Genomic DNA, 22,832 nt, shown 5'->3' with positions numbered 1-22,832 from the left:
GCACATCTAAATAAAGTCACACTTCAGACGTGTACACTCCAAACAGAACTAGGCCCAGCCTATCCAACTTCTCCCTATAAATCAATCCTGCAGGACCAGGTAACATCTTGGTGAATCTCTACTGCACCCTTTCCACCTCAATGAAATCCTTCCTATAGGCAGGTGACCAGAACTGCACATTGTACTCCAAGTGTGGTGTCACCAATGACTTGTCACTGCATCATGATGTACCAACGTTTATACTCAATATCCTTCTCAAAGAAGGCAAGTGTGTCAAACACCACCTTCATCACACATTCTCCCATAATTCCAAAAACATGCAAGTTTGTAAGTTAATTGGCTTCTGTAAATTGTCCGTACTGTGTGGGACAGAACCAGTGTACAGGGATCGCTGGTTGTCAGGGACTTGTTGGGCCAAAGGCTTGTTCCATGCTGTATCTCTAAACTAAACTACAAATCTCAGCAACAACGTGCCCTCAAGCAATCACAGAGTCGCACCCAGCAGCCGATCCTGATCACCTGAAGTGGACTAACCCTTGAGGTTGCTTCAGGCCTCATGCACAGTAGAATTTTGAAGCAACCTGCCCTCCTACGGAATGTGCTCTCCTCAGGCTGCTAGGTTATCCCTTTCCCTTGTGTAGGGATTCATAATACACTTTAAAAAATAATCCTTTTAAATTATCCTCAGAATTTTTGAGATTTGCTATTTTACTGGAATCCTATTATTATAAAATCTATTCCATACCTTTTGGCCACAAGATCTTTCTCACACCGTCACCCTGTTACATTATACATGGTGAGAGGTACAACATTACAACCAGACCTGTTGTAGCTGTGAACTGCTGTATAAACTGAAAATTGCATTTCTATTATTCTGAAAGCATTCGTTCCAAGCCTTGATTTACAAATTATTTGCATTGTTTTATAGAATGTAATTCTCGCATACTGAGTTTGATTAGTTTCTTCAGAGTAGCAGTGAAGTATTAAAAGGTTACTGTAAATTGACTTGTCTTTTAAAAAATTCATTATCAGGTCCCGGAACATAGCTCAAGTGACGATTAATGAACTGAAGTTCAGGCCCCACAAAATCAATGTCCAGAACAAGAACTGTGTAATCAACGAAAAACAAACCATGTGCATCACTGCAGATATCTGCTTCAATGTCAAGCTGAAGTCTAACAAACCCGAACCAGTTGGTATGTTTACTGGCATTACAGGCATAACATTCTTGATGCCAAACACAATTATGTATGGAGCAATGTATTTTTCCACAGATTCCACAAAAGTTGAAATGCCACAAAGTTTGGAAAAATAATATATTTTAAAATTATTTAAGGTCAAGTAAAGTATGTTTGGCTTCCATTGGAATGAAAGGTTATGAGGAACAAGCAGGAAAGTGGAGCTAAGTTCAAGTTCTTATTGGATGGAGAGACATTTGAGGTATCATAAATTCTATTCCTACTTAGGTCAGTATATTCTTAGTCTCTAAGTATGCAACAAAAAAAAATGGGCTTAGAGCATAAAGATAACAGCTCAGATTTGACATTCACCTAGATGAATAGCTTTTGTCGACCCCAGACCATCAATCTTCCTTTTTCTGACGTGATTCTCAAACTGAATTTAAAAGACATTTGAACAGATGCATGAGTAGAGAAGGTTTAGAGGGATATGGATTAAATTCGGGCAAGTGGGACCAGTGTAGATGGGGCATCATGGTCGGCATGGATGAGTTGGGCCAAAAAGCCAGTTTCCATGCTGTATGACTCGATGATGCTATCTGTAGAGAGCATGGAGCATCTAGGTACAGCAAGACTATCAAGGGCTGAGTAGGCAAGCAGAATGAAGTGTACTCCCAGGTAACAAACCAGGCTTTTACAGAAAGCAAAATAAGGACTTGGAAGCCTGTGCTTTATTCAAAAAAGATGAAATGCACTAACTTTAAACAAAAGTTATTTTAAATGTGGCAGAATTTATTTCGTGAAATGGAGGGAACTGCTTTTATAATTAACACAATTTATATATATTTATTTATATAACAATAATATTTGTTTAGTGAAGAAGGGGGATGTTTGGTAGTAATTATGATTTGATACAACAACATAAACACAAAGCAAACAGTGTGCAGAGTTGATTGCTGTGTCTTTGGAATTCTCAGAATATATTTTCCAAATGAGGATGTTACAAGTGAGGATAGAGTGTAATTAAATTCAATTCTTGATGTGCTTTTGTAATATCGTGGGGATAAATATCTTCAAGGCACTATACCATGTAAAAGGGTGAATAATTTTGAAGCAAATCAAGCCTCTTTAAAACTGGGTTACAGGATAAATTATTACAGAAACAATATATACTTTTTCAAGATAACAGATATTAATGGCCTGTAAAAGCCCAAGATTTTTGTCTGGGATTTTTGGTCAGAAGCAGTATTGTGCCAGTTTCATTGGCTCAAACCTGCTTATGTTGTGCCTGTTTAATTTTACTGCGATTATTTCCTAAATTTTGATGACTACTTCTCTTCCAATAACCATTTTCCAGGCAACTGTAGAGGATGCTAACAAATTATTTAACCTCTTCCTTTCCCATGATACAGGGACTCAAACAGTCTGTCCAGTTGAAGTATAGATTTGCTTGCATTTGTAGGAAGAAACTGCAGATGCTGGTTTAAACCGAAAATAGACCCAAAATGCTAGAGTAACTCAGCAGGACAGGCAGCATCTCGGGAGAGAAGGAATGGATGACGTTTCAGGTCGATACCAAACGACCAAAAACATCACCCATTCCTTCTCTCCAGAGATGATGCGGGCCTGCTGAATTACTGCAGCTTTTTGTATCTATCTTCACTTGCATTTCTTACTTTACTGTATCGCATAAGATAGTTACAGTGTGATCTCCCCTACATTGAAGAAACCAATTGGACTTTAGATGATCGGTCAGCCATGGTCATTGTGAGCTGCCAGTTGCCCCTCACCAATATTCTTCATCCCTCTCCTACACTGATTCCTCTGTCTTTGACTTCCTTCACTGTTCCACCAAACCCAATGCAAGTTTGAAGAACAGCAACTCATCTTCCAACTGGGTAAATTATAACACTCGGGATTCAAAGTTAAATCCAATAATTTTAGGTAATCAACCTTGGCAGTTTATATCAAAACTAGTCATTTCTGAAGTACCTATTAATCTGTATGGGTAACTCGATTTTTGTTTCTCCAGAAATGCTTCCTAATAGCCCTGTCCCACCTAGGCAACTGCCAGGGACTATTTTTTAATGGAATTCACCTACGACAGCTTACGACAGCAAAAAATGTCGCCACTGTCACCAAAAAAATTTCAACATATTGAAAATTTTGCGGCAGTCGCCTGTAGTCGCCCAAAAAATCGCCTAAGTGGGACAGGTCCATAAGCAGCTGTGTAATTCCAGCATTCTCATGAATTCCAAATTTCCAGCAGCCAGAGTATTTTGTATCCCTGAGTGCCAGCACTTTTGCTCTCGCCTCTTCTTATTCATCTCCTTCAATTACATCACCTTTAGGCAGCACAGTGGCATAGCAGTAGAGTTGCTGCCTTACAATGCCAGAGACCCGGGTTTGATCCTGACTATGGGTGCTGTCAGTACAGAGTTTGCATGTTCCCCCTGTGACCGGGTAGATTTTCTACGGGTTCTCCGGTTTCCTGCCACACTCCAAACAACATATAGATTCGTAGGTTAATTGACTTCAGTGAAATTGTAAATTGTCCCTATTATGTATAGTGCGAGTGTATGAGGTGATCACTGGATGGTGTAGACTCGGTTGACCAAAGGGCTGCTTTCTGCACTCTATCTCTCAAGTCTAAAGTTTAGGCGGATCAGTTTGTAATAAACAAATGTGAACGTCCCTCAGTTAACAGCACCACTACCTTCAACCTATCACAAACGTTCCTTGTGTTCTCTTTGCATTTTCCCCTATTCTACAACATGAAACACATATGATTTATTTGATCTGATGAAAGATCTTCCCCTTGAAGTTCCTTTTTCATTCTGCAGATGTTGCCTGGCAAGCAGTTGTTACACATCAGCGCAGGTGGGCCTGGAAAATAGACTGCAAAGAGATTTTAAGCATTTGCAATTAGTTGTGTTTTGATCATTGCAGTGTGTATAGATATAACCTGTAATATAATCTTCTGTCTGTTTTAATCATGTCTCGTTGTGCTTAAATCTAATTGAGGTTTCAAATCCAAAGTGAAAAATGAGAACAATCACTCTAAGCATGTCACAAAATCATCTGTTGTCACAGAAAAGATACAGAGTTCATTTCATGGGAATGAACTATGACTGATAGCTTTTTGACAATCACAATATAGTTCTGAAATTGGAATGCATGATGCCAGTTTTTAGGGCACTTTGCAATGCTCTTTCAATTTGGCCCAGAATAGATTTCCCTGGAGTTGATTTCCAGAAGTGAAATTAGACTGGATACTTCTGGTGCAGTGTTTATGTAAGCAGACCCAACATTTTACCCACATTTGATATGCAGCAAATGGCATCATCATTTACATCTACTAGAGCAGAACGCTTCACTCTGTGACCTTCATGGTCATTTCTTGATTAGAACGGGTGTCAGAGGTTATGTGGAGAAGGCAGGAGAATGGGGTTAGGAGGGAAAGATAGATCGGCCATGATTGAATGGTGGGGTAAACTTGATGGGCCGAATGGCCTAATTATTTCCTATCCCTTATGAACTATTTCAGTGGAGCCTGAAAGCTTGACATTTTAGTTAGTTTCTATAACAAGGAACACTATGTTGATATCGGGTGATTGGAATGAATGCATTCCAAAGTGACTGCAGTCTACTCAGCTTGCATGAAGTAAGTGAGAGTGCCTTCTTTCTCACCCCATCCACTGTTCAACAATGTCTTTGCACGCCTGATTTTCTGTGGCTGTCCTCAGAGAGATATGTGGCACCCTCCAGGAAAAATTCCAGCCCTGTTCTTGTGCCAGAACTACTCTCCACATAGCCGTGATCACATTAATCTTCAACTTTGATAGATAGACACAAAAAGCTGGAGTAACTTAGCTGGTCTGGCAGCATCTCTAGAAAAAAGGAATAGGTGACGTTACTGGTTGAGACTCTTCCCCCAGGCCTTGATCTTCTACTTTTTCGCTGACTCTTTCTGAACGGTCATAGCTAATGTCTTGCTCGCTGTAATATCAGAGAGGTTACTCAGGAGCTGAACACTGAACAAACTGTTTCATCTCCTGTGACTTCAGTGAGGAACAGGAATCATCTAGGGCACTGAGATTTGCCTGTTCTGCTGGCATCTGACAAAGTCAAGTATTCATTGACTGAACTCATAAGCCCAGAGGAGCTGCTTCTAATTTAATATTGAATTTTAATTTAATTTAATGCAGGATTTTATTTATAAACTGAAAATATTTCTGATCTTTCATTGTGCAAATCATTGTGGATCAGGTGAAGGATATTCACAAGGTGAATACCAAGTCTTCGCAACACATTCTGAGGAAATCCACACTGCCAGATATTTTTAGTGGCTGGTACATCTCAATATTTAAATCTTTGGTAATAAGAGCAACTCTCTCCAACTACAGCAGCAAGGTGCAGATGGAAAAGATGGATCTGATCTGTAATGATCAGATTGTAAATGTCACTGGCCTCCCAAAGATTACAATTTATTTGTTGGAACCCTGCTGTTCGTGCCAAGCAAATGTGGGGGCATCATCGTCACCTGCTTTCTCGGTGTGTCTTGTGTGGAGGGTGGGGGGGGGGGGAAAGGGGGGAACCATTCTCCAGTCTCCCTCGACGGAGAGGCGACTTTTTCTATGTCGCTTCTCTGCCTCCCCTCTCGCGGCCTAAAAGTTTGGATTGGAGCGGTCTTTCCCAGAGTCGGGCCCAAGAGCTTCAGCAGCGGGTGCAGCGTGGACTTTTCCATCGCAGAGCGGGGTGAACCCTTGCCGGGGGTCGCCAGAAAGGAGTGCTCCGATCGCTGGCCTGGTGACTTTGACATCATGGGGCTGTGGTCGGCGGAGCTTCTAGCCGTGGGTGTGGTGTGGACTTGCCATCTGGAGTCTGGGATTTGACTTTGACTTTGGCTTTGCTGCATGACAAGAATCTCTACAATCGATGACATCAGCTGCTGTCAAAGGAGGAAGAAAAAGAACTGGAAGAACAGAAACAAGAGGAAGGTTAAGGGGAGGGGAAGTGGTGGGAGAGGGCACATGTTCCTGCTGAACATTCATATCCTCATAACCTAATTGACTTGTGGAGCCTGGTATTATTGTAGCTGTGTGATTTTTATAAGGATCCTGTAATGTACCATTCTCCAAGGCAAACACAGTGGGCCTCTGCACACCATAATCTTAACAGTAATGCAATACATCAATAATCATCCCTTTGCAGCCTATTGTCCATTCCACCTGCACCGATGTGAAACAAGCGCTTATCAGAGCTTCTATGTATTTCCTAATGAGTGGCACTCACATAAAGAACACAGGCCTTTGCAAAAACGTATTTACTATGAGCATCATCATTCATCCAATGTAAAGAGAGGTGTACAAATCCTCTTGGTTATTTTTCATTTCTTGTGAGGCCACAATTCTTTCACCATAGCTCTGTTGTGTCAGTTTCTTACCCCTGTAGAATGATTGTAGCCAAGTCCTGCCAGGTTCTTCTTATCGATGGCATGACGGGTTTTTACCTGTGAACAGGAGCTTAGAGGATGTTGAACTACACAGCTCTTCCAGACAGCCCTCTCCACCATAGTCGCTGGCTCAAGAGCGTGGAATTTAGCATCAAGGATCACCACCATCTGGGTCATGCCCCCTTCTCATTGCTACTGTCAGGCAAGAGATACAAAAGCCCAGAGTCACACAACCACAGCCATCTGTATGGAGTGTGCACGTTCTATCTGTGACCATGTGGGTTTTCTCCAGGAGCTCTGGTTTGTATTGTATTGTATTGTATTTCAATGACCACACAGCCAGGCTGGTGGAATTTTGGGTTGTCAGCAGCGATACAATAATAAAGAACACACAAAATGTAACACAAGCATCCACCACAGCATTCATCACTGTGGTGGAAGGCACAAAATGTGGCCTCCATTTCCCCCCCGTGGTCAGGACCAGAGTCCAGAGTCAGTCCAGGATCGGCTCTTCCTCACCGGAGACCGCGGCTTTAGATTGTTGTAGGCCGCAGGCCGGCGGTCGAGATTTAAAGTCTCCGCCGCAGCCAGAAGCACCGTAGACTGCAGGGCCGGCGGTCGAAGCTCCCCTCCAGGGGTGATGGTAAGTCCATGCCGGCCCCGTGGTAGAAGTTGGCCGCGTGCCGGCAGTGATGGCTTCTTTTTCCCCCGGGTCCCCCACGAGGGATCCCAGGCTGTAGACGCCGCGCCAGCTGGAGCTGTGCAGACCGCGGCTTCAGGCTGCGACTTCAGGCTGCCGGCTGCCCCGGGCCAGCGAAACGGAGCGCTCCCCTCCAGCGAGCCCCAGCGAGGGCTCACCCGCTCCACAACGAGAGTCCACGCTGCACCCGCCGCTGAAGCCCCGGGCGCGCCTCCGGGAAAGGCCGCGCCGATCCTTGATGTTAGGCCACGGGGGAGGCGACCTGGAAAAAGTCACCTCTCCATGGAGGAGGCGACCGAAGCGGTTTCCCCCTTACCCCCCCACACCACCCCACACACAAAACACACAAAGAAACATTAAATACACACTTTAAAACATACTAAAAAATAAAAAAAAGTTGAAAAAACTGACGCACTGCTGACATGGCTGCTGCCAGAGCAGCGCCCCCTACACGCCACACGCCAAAGACGTACAGATTTGTAGGTTAATTGGCATCAGAAAAACTGTAAATTATTCCTAGTGTGTAGGATAGTGCTAATGTACAGAGATTGCTGGTTGGCGCAAACTCAGTGGGCCAAAGGGCCTTTTTCCGCACCGTATGTCTAAACTAAACTAAAAACTGAACCAGGTTCAGAAACTGTTACTTTTCTATAACCATCAGGTTCTTCAATCAGCCTGCACAACCTTAAATCTATCTCGGCCACAGAATGCAATGAACCACCTCTTGCACAAATATGCATTTGTTTTGCTAAATGAATTTTAAACTGATAGCCTTTTTCCCCCCAATCTGTTCCTTTTAACTGTTGTAGATTTTTAGGATAATTTTATGCATAGTTTATGGATGATTTATGTTCTTGTATGTTGGAGTTGTGGTGCTGCTGCAAGCAACATTTTCATTGGACCTGTACCTCACCATACTTCTGCATATGGCAATAACCTTGACTTGTCTTTGTGTTTCTGGCATTTGACTGACATTGCTGCCCCCTGCTTGCTACACAGCAAAGTGTTGGGAAATGTGTAAGATTGAATGAAGTGCAATTGAGACTAGATTATTGTTTTAGGGTGTAAACCACTTTATCAACATAGCAAACCACATTCAGCCTATTTCACTTTTTTAAAGTTGGTTAAATGTGGGTGCTGTGCCATTTCATGGCAGAGTTACCTAGATATATTTAAAATCAAAGCTGGTGTTTACTTTAGACTTTAGACTTTGGAGATACAGCATAGAAACAAGCCCTTTAGCCCACTGAGTCTGCACTGCCCACTGATCACCCTGTACACCAGCACTATGCTACACAGTACTAACAATTTATCATTTTACCAACGCCAATTGACCTGCAAAATCTGTACTTCTTTGGAGCGTGCCAGGAAATCGGAGAAAACCCATGAGGGAGAATGTACAAACTCTGGGTCTCTGGCACTGTAAGGCACCATCGTGTTGCCCCTGTTATTGAGTCTGTTAACTAGTTATAGAATTGTAATGACTTTGCATTTTATGTCAATCAATGCAATGACAGCTTTATTGTTTTGGTTATTTTTATCAATAGCAGTACCATTTAGCAATGCTTTGAAAACTAATCAAAAATTAGCTGATTAGGGATTGTCCACTAAAAATATCTCTCATGCCAACAAGATGATGATTTATCATTCTCAGGTTTCTCCCGTGCTTGACTTTGGTGTCTCGATGATTTTTAATTTATCATCTGAGGTTACTCAATAAAAAGACAAGTCTGCGGACTGTATGTATACAGTCTAGATTATTCGGGACATAATCAACTCTTAGTAAATAACCTCTGAGTTTGTATAAACTATGGAATGTGTGCTTATTCAAGATCAAGAAAAGGAGGAGCTTTATCAGCACGGCAATATCTTCCATGATAACCCTGAAACATTTATAACTTGTAGGCTCCAGTTGAATGTGAAAAAGGTTAAATTAAATTAGACTTTTGGCGTGTGAGGGTAACTCCTGTCTCCCTTGGTTTAACTATTTTCTAAAATATCATTATGCACATTATCACTGAAAATAATTAAAGCAGTAGTGCCAGTTTAATATCAGGCCTAATTCTTAATACTACAAAGGCATTTTATTGTTTAACAGTTAATTCAATTTCTGGCAGCACAGTGTTGATGTCTACCACAGTTCCAGCAATCTGGTTGAACAAGTTGAACAAGTTTATTCATGGATAACCCCTTGAGATGGACAGTCATCTCGTTTTCGAGGGGGTCCAACATAGAACATACAGCACAAGACATAACATACATAGAGGCTCTCATTGACCCACCTACCCACACACCAATCCCAAAACCCCTCCATCCCCACTTGTTATAGTTTATAACAATTGTTAATTGGCTTTACAGGGTTCATCCCTGTCCTACATTCTGTCTGTGTGGAGTTCGCAGTCTCTCTTTAATGGCATGGGTTTCATCCAGGTGCTCTAGTTTCCTCCCACATACAATAGATATGTGGGCCGGTTGGTTAATTCGTTATTATAAATTACCCTTAGAGTGTAGGTGGGAGGTAGAATAGGGGTTGTTTAAGAAGGAACTGCAGATGCTGGAAAATCAAAGGTAGACAAAAATTCTGGAGAAACTCAGCGGGAGAGGCAGCATCTATCAGAGAAGGGTTTCGACCGAAACGTTGCCTATTTCTTTCGCTCCATAGATGCTGCCTCACCCGCTGATGTTTCTCCAACATTTTTTGTGTACCCTAGGTAGAATAGGGGCACAGTTAGTGACAATGTGGCGAGAATAGCATGATTTAGTGTAACTGGGTACTTGGTGGATAGTGTGAACTGAACAGCCGTGTAGTATATGACACCATGAGTTTCCCTCATGCACGTTCATTTGCCTTATCCAATGACAACTTTTGTCAAATTAGTGTTTACTGACAAATGCATTCACAAATAAAAGGGCTGTTATCTGAAGTTCCCAATTTCAGGGTCTGATAGTACACAATGTTTATATATCATATCCTTATTTTCTGGGAAAGGTTTAGTGCACAGACCTCATGCAGACACAAAAAAGATCAGATACCAGTAAGGTTGTTTCCCTTTCCAACCAATGCACCCACAAATGTCCATAAATATAACCTATAATTTTAAATGTATTCATACACATAAATGAACACATTCACATTTTTAAATAGCGGAAAGAAAATGACATTTACCAACAGCTACTTCCATTGCAACTTCCAAGCAGTGATCTGTTTTGAAACCACAAGATGCAGCTATCCAAACAAAGCCCGTTCTCTGTTAGAACAGGGTACATACAGCAGGGAGCCTCTTGACATAAGTGGTCTGGAAGTTAATCACCATATTTATACAATGAGTGGATCCTTAATATGTACATATACACATGTGTATTTGTCAGGAAAAACCTCAGGATCCCAGGACAGACTTTGGGTGTGGGGATTTGCAGATAACCAACGAGCTGTTATAATGAGGAATAAAGGACTTTATGTCACTCTGGTTGCTCTGTGTACTTTGTTTTTTACACTATCGTGTTCTAGTCTACTTAGAATAACATATTTACTTGTATTTTTAGTTGTTGCAGCATCTAATGATGCATGTAAAGCTGTAGCAAGTTTAAAAAAAAAATTTAAAAAATCATATTGCAGTTCAGATCCGATGCATTTAACAAATGGACAATCTTGACTCTTGACATGACTTGAGTTGACCGAGTGTGCTAATTTTTGTTGCAGTTCTTGAATATAAAGTCGGACTAGACTCCGCACGACGTGTCACCAGAGGACTCTTCAAAGAAACACATGAGAGAAATATCCAAGGAAACATCACCCTACCCTCCCAGAACTGCACTGAACACATCTTCTACATGTTGGCAAGTAAACTAAACTTTTTCTTAAGCAATGCTTTTACTTACATGGAAATAGCTTTCCTCATGATTCAGTGTGTAATCATTCCAAAGTATGATAACAAACTAGAACCACCAGCAACGCCTCATGCAAAGGCATATTTGAATAGCAGGCAGGGATAGCATTGGATTTAACAATAAAAGCCCAGATTCACCCACTGGCAGAACTTTATGTGATGTTAATGCTCCAAGAAATGTCCTATGTCTAAAAACAAATCTCTGCCTATAATTTTTTTTTTTAATTAATGAATAAGAACATTTTCTGTCCCTTCCTTACAGTTATCAGGCTCGTATCTCTCAAATTTTCTTTTTACAAATCATTCATTTTTACTTCAGAATGATATCATTTATTTATGGGAAAGGAATTAATGCATGTTTGGAATCAACACAGTTGTTTAAGAATAGAACTACACAGTGCATGGAGTGCTCAGCAACATAGGATGTTATTTTCAGTGTGGGATTTAGAATGCATCACAGATATCTAGGTGGACAATTTCTTCTCATGTGCCAGCCAAGGTCCAGATGATATAAATCCTATGTATCTCACCCATTGGCTTATTTGACAAACATTTTAGCCAGACATCCAGTTACAAGGTTGAAGCAATGAAAATATTCATGATTGTGACAAGAGTTACAGTTCTGTGATCTCAGTCAATTATTTGAGTAGACTGTGGGGAATGAACATCGAAGCGTTGTCTCTAGATATGGAAAAGTGTTCCTTTCTCCAGTGCTGATTTCCCTCTCCATGAAATACTCAACTCTCTTCCACCCCCCTGTCCTCAGTTCAGAAACACAAGTATATTTGTTGCCCAGAAATGAGCACAAAACTATGGAATTTCGAAGCATAATTAAATTGGTTCCGTTTATTGCCATGTGTACCAAGGTACAGTCGAAAGCTTTTTTTGTTGTTTGGCTCCTCCTTTTAAAAGGTTTAATCCTTGTTTATTGTTTATGTTAAAAATAATCTTTAAGTAGAAAATGAATTACAATGCAATATTGTATACAACACAATATTGTCACAATACAATTGTGAGTGTGTGTTGTGAGTCTGTGGAATTCTCTGCCTCAAAGGGCGGTGGAGGCCGGTTCTCTGGATACTTTCAAGAGATAGCTAGATAGGGCTCTTGAAGATAGCGGAGTCGGGGGATATGGGGAGATGGCAGGAACGGGGTACTGATTGTGGATGATCAGCCATGATTACATTGAATGGTGGTGCTGGCTCGAAGGGCCGAATGGCCTACTCCTGCACCTAGTGTCTATTATCTAATGTCTAATACTTGCAATAGTTAATGCCAGTCATGATTTGGAACGCTTAACGTCCTTAACATTCCCCAACTGTGGTGAAAACTCTCCCTTGTGCTCTTTATCATTTCCTTGAGCTAGACTTTTAAGTACCAGGCCTTTTGCTGTTGGAACTGGAACAGGTTCAGATTGTCAAAATACCAAAATTTCACCTGATCCAAACTTAGCCATTTGTAACAATTGAAGTTATCACCAATGTTCCAAATTCCTGAATTTTAATGAGAAGTCTTTGATAGCCATTAATTTAGTGTTCATATCAGTCTCCCAGTTGACTGTGCATGAACCCCTCTATCAGTGGATCACCAACTTCCTGACAGACAGGAAGCAGCATGTGAGGCTGGGAAAGTACATCTCAGACCCGCTGACCCTCAGCATAGGAGCACCGCAAGACTGCGTACTCTCCCCTCTCCTTTACTCTCTCTACACCAGCGTTTCTCAACTGGGATTCACCAGAACGCTAAGGTTCTGCGAGAGGTCGATTGGGGTTCTGAGAGAAATAGTGATAAATTGGCTAATTATATGTAAATGCATTTTTGAGTCATTTTTGTGTTTAATTTCATATTCGTGATTTTATTATATACGTACGGCATATTTAGCGATGTCTATTTAGCATCGTCATATATAGCGACGTCCATACGGCGCCAGTGTGAAACGGCCTTTCGTGGTCAGTGGACAGGAGCTGTACGTGACGGATTCAAGTGACTCGAGTACAGACACATGCAAGGTCTCCAGCAGTCCTGTCTTTAGGGATGTTATATGAATTTTAAAAATTTAAGTATGTTTATGTTTATTTTTGTTAGTTTTTCAAATGTTTATGTGTGTTTTCTCTCTCTCTCTCTTTCTCTCTCTCTCTCCCCTCCAAGGTTAGTTCTTCTGTTTGCCCTTATTTGCTTCAGTTTTGAACGCAGTTTGATTTCAGTTTTTTTGTCAATTAACTTGAGAAAAACATGTTATTTTTTTGCTTAAATCATTTATCAGAAAAATATATTATGTTTGCCTTATGACCTTTATGAAAGAGAAAGAAAGAGATTAATAAAGATATATAATAATTTTTATGTAGGGTACCCTGATACATGAAAATTATTTCAAGGGTTCCGCAAGCGTAGAAAGGTTGAGATATGCTGCTCTACACCAACGACTGCACCTCCACGGGCACGTCTGTCAGGCTTCTCAAGTTTGCAGATGACACAACCCTGATTGGACTGATTCAGGATGGGGAGGAATCTGCCTACAGACAGGAAGTGACACAGCTGGCGTCCTGGTGTCATCGCAACAACCTCAAGCTCAATGCTCTGAAGACAGTGGAATTGATTGTAGACTTTAGGAGAGCTCCCCCTCCCCTCTCCTCCCCCAACTCACCATCAACAACACCACAGTCACATCTGTGGAGTATTTTAAGTTCCTTGGAACCATCATCTCCAGGGACCATTGACTCCACAGTCAAAAAGTGCCAACAGAGGATGTACTTCCTGCAGCAGCTGAGAAAACACAATCTTCCACAGGCAATGATGGTCCAGTTTTATACTGCCATCATAGAGTCTGTCCTCACCTTCTCCATCATGGTCTGGTTTGGCTCATCCACCAAGCACAACATCCGGAGGCTGCAGCGAATCGTCCGATCAGCTGAGAAGTTTATTGGCTGCAACCTTCCCTCCATTGACGAACTGTACATTGCAAGGGCCAGGAAGCGAGCGGGTAAGATCATCTCTGACCGATCTCCTGGCCACAAACTCTTTGAAGTACTTCCCCTTGGGAGGCAATTCTAGACTGTCAAAGCCACCACAACCAGACATAAAAACAGCTATTTTCCATGAGCAGTAGCTCTACTCGACAGCCAAAAGTCTGTCGCCTCTTTTTGCTCTCTGGTATTTTAGTTTATTCTTCACATGTTTAAATTATAATGTTTTATTTTTGCTGTATATCGTGTTGTTATCCTTGCAAGCAAAGCACCAAGGCAAATTCCTTGTATGTATACATACTTGGCTAATAAAATGTTTTCAATTCAAGTCAATGGTGAGAATTTATGCCTGTTACAATTTGTCTGTCAGCCCATTCATGTTGAACATGTTATCATTTGTTTTTGACTTTTCTTCATATGTCAACATTAATTTTGATTGACTGGCCATCCTCAAGTTTGACCAATGGTTGTTCATTTCTTGCAATATTATAGGATGCTCCAGATTTTCTAAATCCTGTAGAGATTCTGGTGGAGTTTGAGACCTTAAATCCAGAGGAAGGACCAGTCCTGGATGTTGACCTGCCAAAATCAAAGAAAGCTTTGGTAATTTAACAACTTACAGTTGTATAATCAATTTTGTGTTTTTTGTTTAAATGTGACAAGAATTTGACAATCGGATGGGATTTTACTTTTAAAAATCTGTTGTGCGAAAATTGTATCAATTTGCATCAATCACAGGTAAAAAATGGTTTGTAGCTGCCTTTGCATCCATTTCCACTTGGCCCTACCCATTGGATAATTGGAATGGGCATTTCTGGTCATATATTTTGCATTTGTTTCATAAAGCAACTATTATTTGAAAAATGTGACCAGACTATACTACAGCAAGAGGGAAACAAACCATGATAACAGTCTCTTAAAGCAAGGAAGTACTCATTTAATATATTTTTTTCTGATTTCTGTTTTGGCATAAATATTATATGCAACCCTCATGTAATATACAAAAAGTGCCTGGCCCAATTGTTGAGAATGGAATGGTCAATTTATAAAGAAATTAAATGGTTCGTGCCACATCCTGTTGTGATGTAAATAAGATGGAAGGACCGATCATTCCCAGTCCCACTATAGGCCACGTGCGGAAAACTGTAAAGACATAGAAGGCTGCAGAGGTTATAAGAGAAAAGGCAGATATCCAGAGTCAACAATGGGCATTTATTATTTTTGTTCTCACGATTCAGGACCAGGACCATATAACCATGTTTCAGGTCTTAAACCGGGTCCTATGGGTGGGAGCTGTAACTTACCAAATTTTAAGCAAATTGCAGCACAGATACGAAAATTGCCCTAGCAAAAAAGACACAAAATGCTGAAGTAACTCAGCATGTCATGCAGCATCTCTGTAGAACATGGATCGGTGCTATTTTGGATCAGGATCCTTCTTCAGAACTGCACCCAAGCAGAACTAATTTAGTTCATTAACTTTATCATACTTCCACCCTGCCCTCAAATTCACTTGAACTCTCTCTGACACCTCTCTCCCCTTTCTTGATCTCTAAAGTCAAGAGTCAAGTCAAGAGAGTTTATTGTCATGTGTCCCAGATAGGACAATGGAATTCTTGCTTGCTGCAGCACAACAGAGTATTGGAAGCATAATTACAGAACAGTATATACCATAGCATATACCATATATATACACACATAAATAAACAGATAAAGTGCAATAGGCTGTTATAGTTCAGAGTTTGTTTGATGGTGAGTTTAATAGCCTGATGGCTGTGGGGAAGAAGCTGTTCCTGAACCTGGATGTACCAGATTTCAGGTTCCTGTACCTTCTACCTGATGGCAGCGGAGAGATGAGTGTGTGGCCAGGATGGTATGGGTCCTTGAAGATGTTGGCAGCCCTTTTGAGGCAGCAACTGCGATAGATCCCTTCGATGGTGGGGAGGTCAGAGCTGATGATGGACTGGGCAGTGGTCACAACTTTCTGCATTCTTTTCCGCTCCTGGACGCTCAAGTTGCCGAACCAAGCCACGATGCAACCAGTCGGTATGCTCTCTACTGTGCACCTGTAGAAGTTCGAGAGTGTTCTCTTTCACCATCACAAGGGACAAACTATTGACTAACATCTACTACTAATCCTCCGACTCCCACAGTTATCTGAACTGCACCTCTTTCCACCCTGTCTCTTGCAAGGATGCTATCCTTTAATAACAAAACATCGGTGTGAAGAAGGGCCTCGACCCAAAATGTCACCTAGCCATGTTCTCTAGAGATGTTGCCTGACCTGTTGAGTTACTCCAGCACTTTGTTTCTTTCTTTGCATATACAGTTCCTTGTGTCGGAGCTGTGTCACAGTAAAATACCATGGCAATATATTGGTACTGTTTTTTTGCCATTGAGAGTAATCACACGATTTAACGCAAACTGGGTCATATTTTGCAGGGAACTGACAGCAAGTCCACGCAGAAATGGTGGTGTTTCCCTGTGAAGCAGTCAGCAAATTCTGAATTCACACCAATGTCTGCACAAATGCAAAAGTCTTAGAAGTTTCTTGCAGCCATTCCATGGATACAGGCAATCTCACAAATTCTTACTGAGTACAGCAAAGGAGTATTAACATGTGGCAATTGCCCAGTACTTGTGCTGGGAATTCCGCTTGAACAGCCTGCAGCAGTTAGTCCATCTCTTGGTGTTCTGCTCCATTGATTTTAAATGGATCAGAATGTCTATCAGTGATGGAGAACTTAGTTGTTTTAGATTTCATAAGGTCATAAGTGATAGGAGTAGTATTAAGCCATTTGGTCCATCAAGTCTACTCCCACATTCAATCATGGCTGATCTACCTCTCCCTCCAAATCCCATTCTTCTGCCTTTTCCCCATAACCTCTGACACCTGTACCAATTAAAATCCTATCTATCTCTGCCTTAAAAAAATATTCACTGACCTGGCATCCATAGCCCTTTGTGGTGAAGAATTCCACTTATTCACCACCCTCTGACTAAATAAATGTATCCTCATTTCCTTCCGAAGAGAATGTCCCTTTAATTCTGAGGCTCTGACCTCTAGTCCTAGACTCTCCCACTAGTGGAAACATCCTCTCCACATCCACTCTATCCAAGCCTTTCACTATTCTGTATGTTTCAATAAGGTCCCCCCTCATTCTTCTAAACTCCAGTGAGTACAGGCTCAGTGCCGACAAACACTCATCATAGGTTAACCTACTCATTCCTGGGATCATTCTTGTAAATCTCCTCTGGACCTTCTCCAGAGCCAGCACATCCTTCCTCAGATATGGTGCCAAAAATTGTTCACAATATTCCAAATGTGGCCTTTTCAGCGCCTTATAGAGCCTCAGCATTACATCCCTGTTTTTGTATACAAGCCCTCTTGAAATAAATACTAGCATTGAGTTTGCTTTCTTTACTACCGATTCGATTTGCAGATTAACTTTTTGGGAATCCTGCACCAGCATTCCCAAGTCCCTTTGCACCCCTGATTTCTGGATTCTCTCCCCATAATTTTGTTTCAGAATTGAGTTTATTTGAATATTATTAAGCACCTCAGATTTATAGTTTCCTAAATTTTTCATAGTTTGAATGTTTTTTAATACTTTTGGAATATTTTTAAATATTTTTGAGCCAGGGGATAAGGGCCATGAACCCACAATATTATTTCTGTGGAACTATTGACTGAAAAGGTGCGTTAAGTGAAGTTATTTTCAGTACAATAACATTAGCTCGGGCATAATTATTGAATGACATATTTCTTTGAGAATGCTCCAGTAGTATTTTACATTTCCTATCAAAGTTGGAAGACGTGATTAGAGGCATTATTTTGTCGACTAGTGAGTAAATGTTAAGAAGGATTTCAATGGATTAAGTAAAATAAACATGCTTCACCCTTGAGTGTCTCCTCCTATTCTACAATGGAATTATGTTAATATTTTCAAATAAAGAATTTATCAATATAGCATAAATGCCAGTAATATACAATGGATAATGCATAGAAACCTCAATATTGGCCACAATTTTCCTGTTATTTTGCTAGTTAACTGTGTTGTCTTTTACAAGTGAAACAGATTGAATATATTTTGCAGGTGGAACTTTTATCACATTACGACATTTTGTAAGTGTTCTTTTTTGCATTTGAAGCAGACATGCTCAAATATACAAATGAAAATTTTCCTTTCTTCACAACTGGGATCGTTGTCTGAAGAAGGGTCTTGACCCGAAATGTCACCCATTCCTTCTCTCCATTTATGCTGCCTGTCCTGCTGAGTTACTCCAGCTTTTTGTGTCGATCTTCATTGTTAGTTAGATTGTTGTGAATGGAGGTTGCTGCCATCTAGTGGTTAACTTAAATTGTCCTTTATGCAACCAAAGCACAGATTAAAAAATGAAACACATAAAATGTCAAAGGGTTGCTTACTTATTCGTGGAAATGATTCCAAACAAAAAAGTATTATTGTGTCACCTGAAAGCCAGGCCTACCACTGTCAAGGAGACAAGGATTATCTGTGAAGTGGGAATTTCAAGTGGGAACAACATTGCATTCCATTGAGTTCATAAGAATAGAAGAACAGACATAGGCCGGTGGAAACAGGGTATTTGGCCTGATTTGTCCATGCTGACCAAGTTAGCACTCTGGGCTAATCCCATTTGGCCAATATTCCTCTAAACTAAACCCTTCCTATCCATCTGTCTGGGACTCCTGCAAAGGCAACAGAATCTCTTAAATAAAATGTAATTAAGGTCAGAATACAATATATCATTGATCTGGATTAATTTCCTGGTGCTCGGGTGTTTTTATTTGTTAATTCATTTTTGGTGACGTGAGCAGCAAAGTTAGCATTTATTATTCATCGATAAGTGGTGGCGAGATATCTCCTTGAATTACTGCTGTCGGTCTGGTGAAGATAATCCCACAGTGTTGTTAAGGAGGATATTCCAGGATTAGATCCAGGACCATTTACAAGTCAAGATAATGTATGACCAATAGATAGTGGTATTTTCTTATGTCTGAAGCTCTTGTCCTTTTGGTGGGAGATGTTGTGGACTTGGGAGTAGTTTGGGCAAACAACTGCTGTGCATTTTGTTGGTGTAGACATAATACAATGTTGGTGGATGCAATTACATTGAATGATGGATGAGGTACCAATGAAGTAGACTGGATGATATGGAGGATAAGAGACTGTAGATGTTGGAATGTTGTTTCGATGCAGTACAGCTCTATGACTGTTTCTAAGTGCCACTGGAAAATATACAAGTCTTCCAGTTTCCTGACCATGCAAGAGATCATTTTATTGTGTTCTGTGTTCCACCAGGTGCCTTTCACAAAAGATTGTGGAGAGGATGGAGAATGCATCAATGACCTAAAGCTTCGTGCCCAGGCAGACATAAAGGGTGACAGGTAATAACATTTACAACATGGAATCAAAAGTTGCTGGAATACGCAATAGTTAAACTGTGTCTGTGGAGAATCAGAATTAAGATTTCACATTGATGATCTTTCAAAGAATCATGCAATTATATTGCATGGAATTAGGCCCTTTGATCCAACTTTCTACACTGTCCGGTGGGCATCCTTCTGTATTAACCTTGTTACCTAGCACTTCATTTGATGCCCCCTATGCCTAAGTAATTGAAGTGTTCATCTGGACACTTATCGAATGCTGTCAGCCACTCTCTCGGGCAGTAATTTATAGATAGGATACATGTAAATCCCTACTGCTTAATGGACTTTTTCCTGTTTAACTATAGCCTTTAATTTCTTACTGATGCCAAAATATTTCCATATCTTTGCTATACCATTGTGTTTTTAGCTGTTACTCTTCAGAACTTTATTGTTATTCCTGAACTAACTGATTTCCATCTTCAACAATCTTCTACAATCAGTTTATGACAATCAAGCTCCATCGCTCATCCTTTTACTATTGCAGTTATTTCCAAAGATGCAAAGGTGTACAATTTTGTTTCTTTTCATCTATCCATCCTCCTGCAATCTTTAGGGTTTAAACTAGCAGATTAGTATCATTTTAAATAATGCTTCTTCAACCTCAGCTTCACTCTTGAGTACTTTTCTATTGTTACTGGCAAATAGCCAGATCCAAATATAAATGTTGTTTTTTGGCCATTATCATAATTTGGCTATAATTACTTACATTGAACATAAACCAGATAATATTTTTAAGCACAATGTCCTAAGCTTTGTTTCAAATTATCAAATAAAAATAGCATTTTGATTAACATTAATCCAAATTAAATCTTCATGTTTCCAGGATGCATCCTTACATTGTGCAAATCAATCAGAAAAAATTCAATTTGGTGATAAAATTAATAAACCAAAAGGAAAATGCCTACAACTCAAGAATAGCAGTGATCTTTTCTAAGAATATCTATTTTGCTGGAGTGGAGGTAAGGAACAGTCATATTGTTATATTTTTAATCTACTGTCATAGAAATCCCACTTGCAGTTTTATTAGTTAAGAGTTATAGTGTACTAATATATATTAACTCAAAGCATCACTCAAAGGTGAAATTACCTCTGTGAATGGGGTGGCATGGTGGCGTAGCGGTAAAGTTGCTGCTTTACAGCGCCAGAGACACGGGTTCGATCCTGACTACGGGTGCTGTCTGTATGGCGTTTGTACGTTCTCCCTGTGACCACATGGGTTTTTCCACAGGTGCTCTGGTTTCCTCCCACACTACAAGAAGTACAGGTTTGAAGGTTAATTGGCTTCGGAAAAAATTGTAAATTGTCCCCAGTGTGTAGGATAATGCGAGTGTACGGGGTGATTGTTGGTCGGCGCGGACCCAGTGGGCTGAAGGGCCTGTTTTCTCGATGTATCTCTAAACTAAAATAAACTTTAAAAAATCGCGTTCGAAAGCCTCTTCATCCAATTTGATTAGCCACTGGTAAGTTCTCTGACAGTGGATGGAAACAAAAATATTACATAATCTTGGCTACCTATTTCAACATAAAATATTATTAAGGTCATATAACATTAGATGACTCCCAGATTTGTACATGTGGGACAGTTAGGTGCAAGGCTAAAATAAACATGGACAGGATGGCATTGACCATCTGCACCCATTCTATTTCATGTAAGTAAAGAAGGGCTTGAATCTGTATCAAGCCTTTCACGGAATCTGGATGCCCTAATTCACTTCACAGATACATTTAAAGGGCCTGTCCCACTGTACAAGGTAATTCAAGAGTTCTCCCGTGTTTTCCCCTGATTCAAACTCGGGGAATGTCCGTAGCGGGTCTGTAGGAGTTCGATGATGTTTCGTAGCGGCTCGTACGAGTAACGGTAGGTACTCGGGAAATCCGGTAAACTCGTGACGTTTTTTCAACACTGTGAAAAATGTCCACGAGTAAAAAAATACCCGTGATGAAAAAAATGTTTACTTTTTACTCGTATGGGCCGCTACGAGACATCCACAATCTCCTACAGACCCGCTACGGACATTCTCCGAGTTCGAATAAGGGGAAAACTCGGGAGAACTCTTGAATTACCTCGTACAGTGGGGCAGGCCCTTAAGGGGTTAACAAAATACACAATGTTAGGTTCTTCATGTTTAATTATAATTTTGCAGTGTCATTGAATCTGCAACTGTTACAGTAAGATAACAACTTGTTTGTAGTTCAATACAGTGAATTAACTTGAACCACAGAAGACAAAATGAGTAGAAGACACAGGAAACTGCAGCTGATGGAATCTTGTGCAAAAAAAAAAAAGCATAAAGGGCTGGAGTAACAGCAGCTCAGTCAGCATTTTGAGAGAACATAGATAGGTGACGTTTTCAGCCGGGACCCTACTGAATCAGTTCGATTTCTGATTCGGTTTGAATTTGAAGAAGGGTCCCAACAGAAATGTAGCCTGTCCATGTAGTCCACGGGGAAAAAATAAGTTCAAATTTGACAATGAAACATTTGCTATTTTTCATAATTTTTATTCATTGGTGTCATTTATTCTTCTATATGCTCCATTTAAATTCATTGGACTTGAAATCCTAGTGAATTCAAATGGGGGTGCAGGGTGGGCATTTGATCATGGCACCAAAATCATTGGACATGGGATTCCCACTGCATATTTCAGTAATGTTAATTCCTTGAACTTTAAAGAATGGCTGTTCCATTTAACATCAATGGAAAATGAACCACTTGTGTCTGAGACCAAGGCTAAGGGTTTGAGGGAGAAGTAGAAGCTGAGATAGAGGGAGAGGGTTTTCATCAAGGATCTGTACCAGGAGGATGGGGGCAAATTGGGATAGCTCTTGGGATTACAAAGCAGAGGGAGTTGAGAGCATCAGATTTGGGGAATCTGGACCAAAGGGAATCAGAGAGAAGAAAAGCTTTAACCATCAGGGGATCAGAGAACCAGGAATAGGGACCATCAAGATGTGGGGGTGTCTGGCCAGTAAGATATTCAGAATTTCAGGAGTTGGTGTTTGTAGTATCCTATACCTACTGCCCGACGACAGAAGTGAAATGAGAGCATGGTCAGGATAGTGTGGATCCTTGATGATGCAGGCTGCTTTTTTGAGACTGCATCTCATATAGAACCTTTTGATTGGTGGGAGGTCAGTACCGGAGATGGACCGGGCAATGTTCACCACTTTTTGTAAACTCCTTCATTCCCGGGT

General features: G+C 40.7%; 1 protein-coding gene across 1 annotated transcript in view; it reads left to right on the top strand.

Annotated features, from left to right (window-relative positions):
- itga1 (integrin subunit alpha 1) overlaps nucleotides 1-22,832 on the top strand; it is a 220,360-nt gene that overhangs the window by 140,881 nt on the left and 56,647 nt on the right. Inside the window, exons 17-21 of the mRNA XM_033030915.1 lie at nucleotides 1,033-1,196; nucleotides 11,034-11,170; nucleotides 14,676-14,786; nucleotides 19,508-19,593; nucleotides 20,462-20,597. Of these exons, the coding sequence (XP_032886806.1) occupies nucleotides 1,033-1,196; nucleotides 11,034-11,170; nucleotides 14,676-14,786; nucleotides 19,508-19,593; nucleotides 20,462-20,597 (634 nt within the window). The remainder of the gene's footprint in view (nucleotides 1-1,032; nucleotides 1,197-11,033; nucleotides 11,171-14,675; nucleotides 14,787-19,507; nucleotides 19,594-20,461; nucleotides 20,598-22,832) is intronic.

Source organism: Amblyraja radiata, chromosome 1 (assembly GCF_010909765.2).
Source record: "Amblyraja radiata isolate CabotCenter1 chromosome 1, sAmbRad1.1.pri, whole genome shotgun sequence".
Classification (NCBI taxonomy): domain Eukaryota; kingdom Metazoa; phylum Chordata; class Chondrichthyes; order Rajiformes; family Rajidae; genus Amblyraja; species Amblyraja radiata.
Note: the sequence above shows the minus strand (reverse complement) of the source record. Positions and strands in the feature narration are given on the sequence as shown.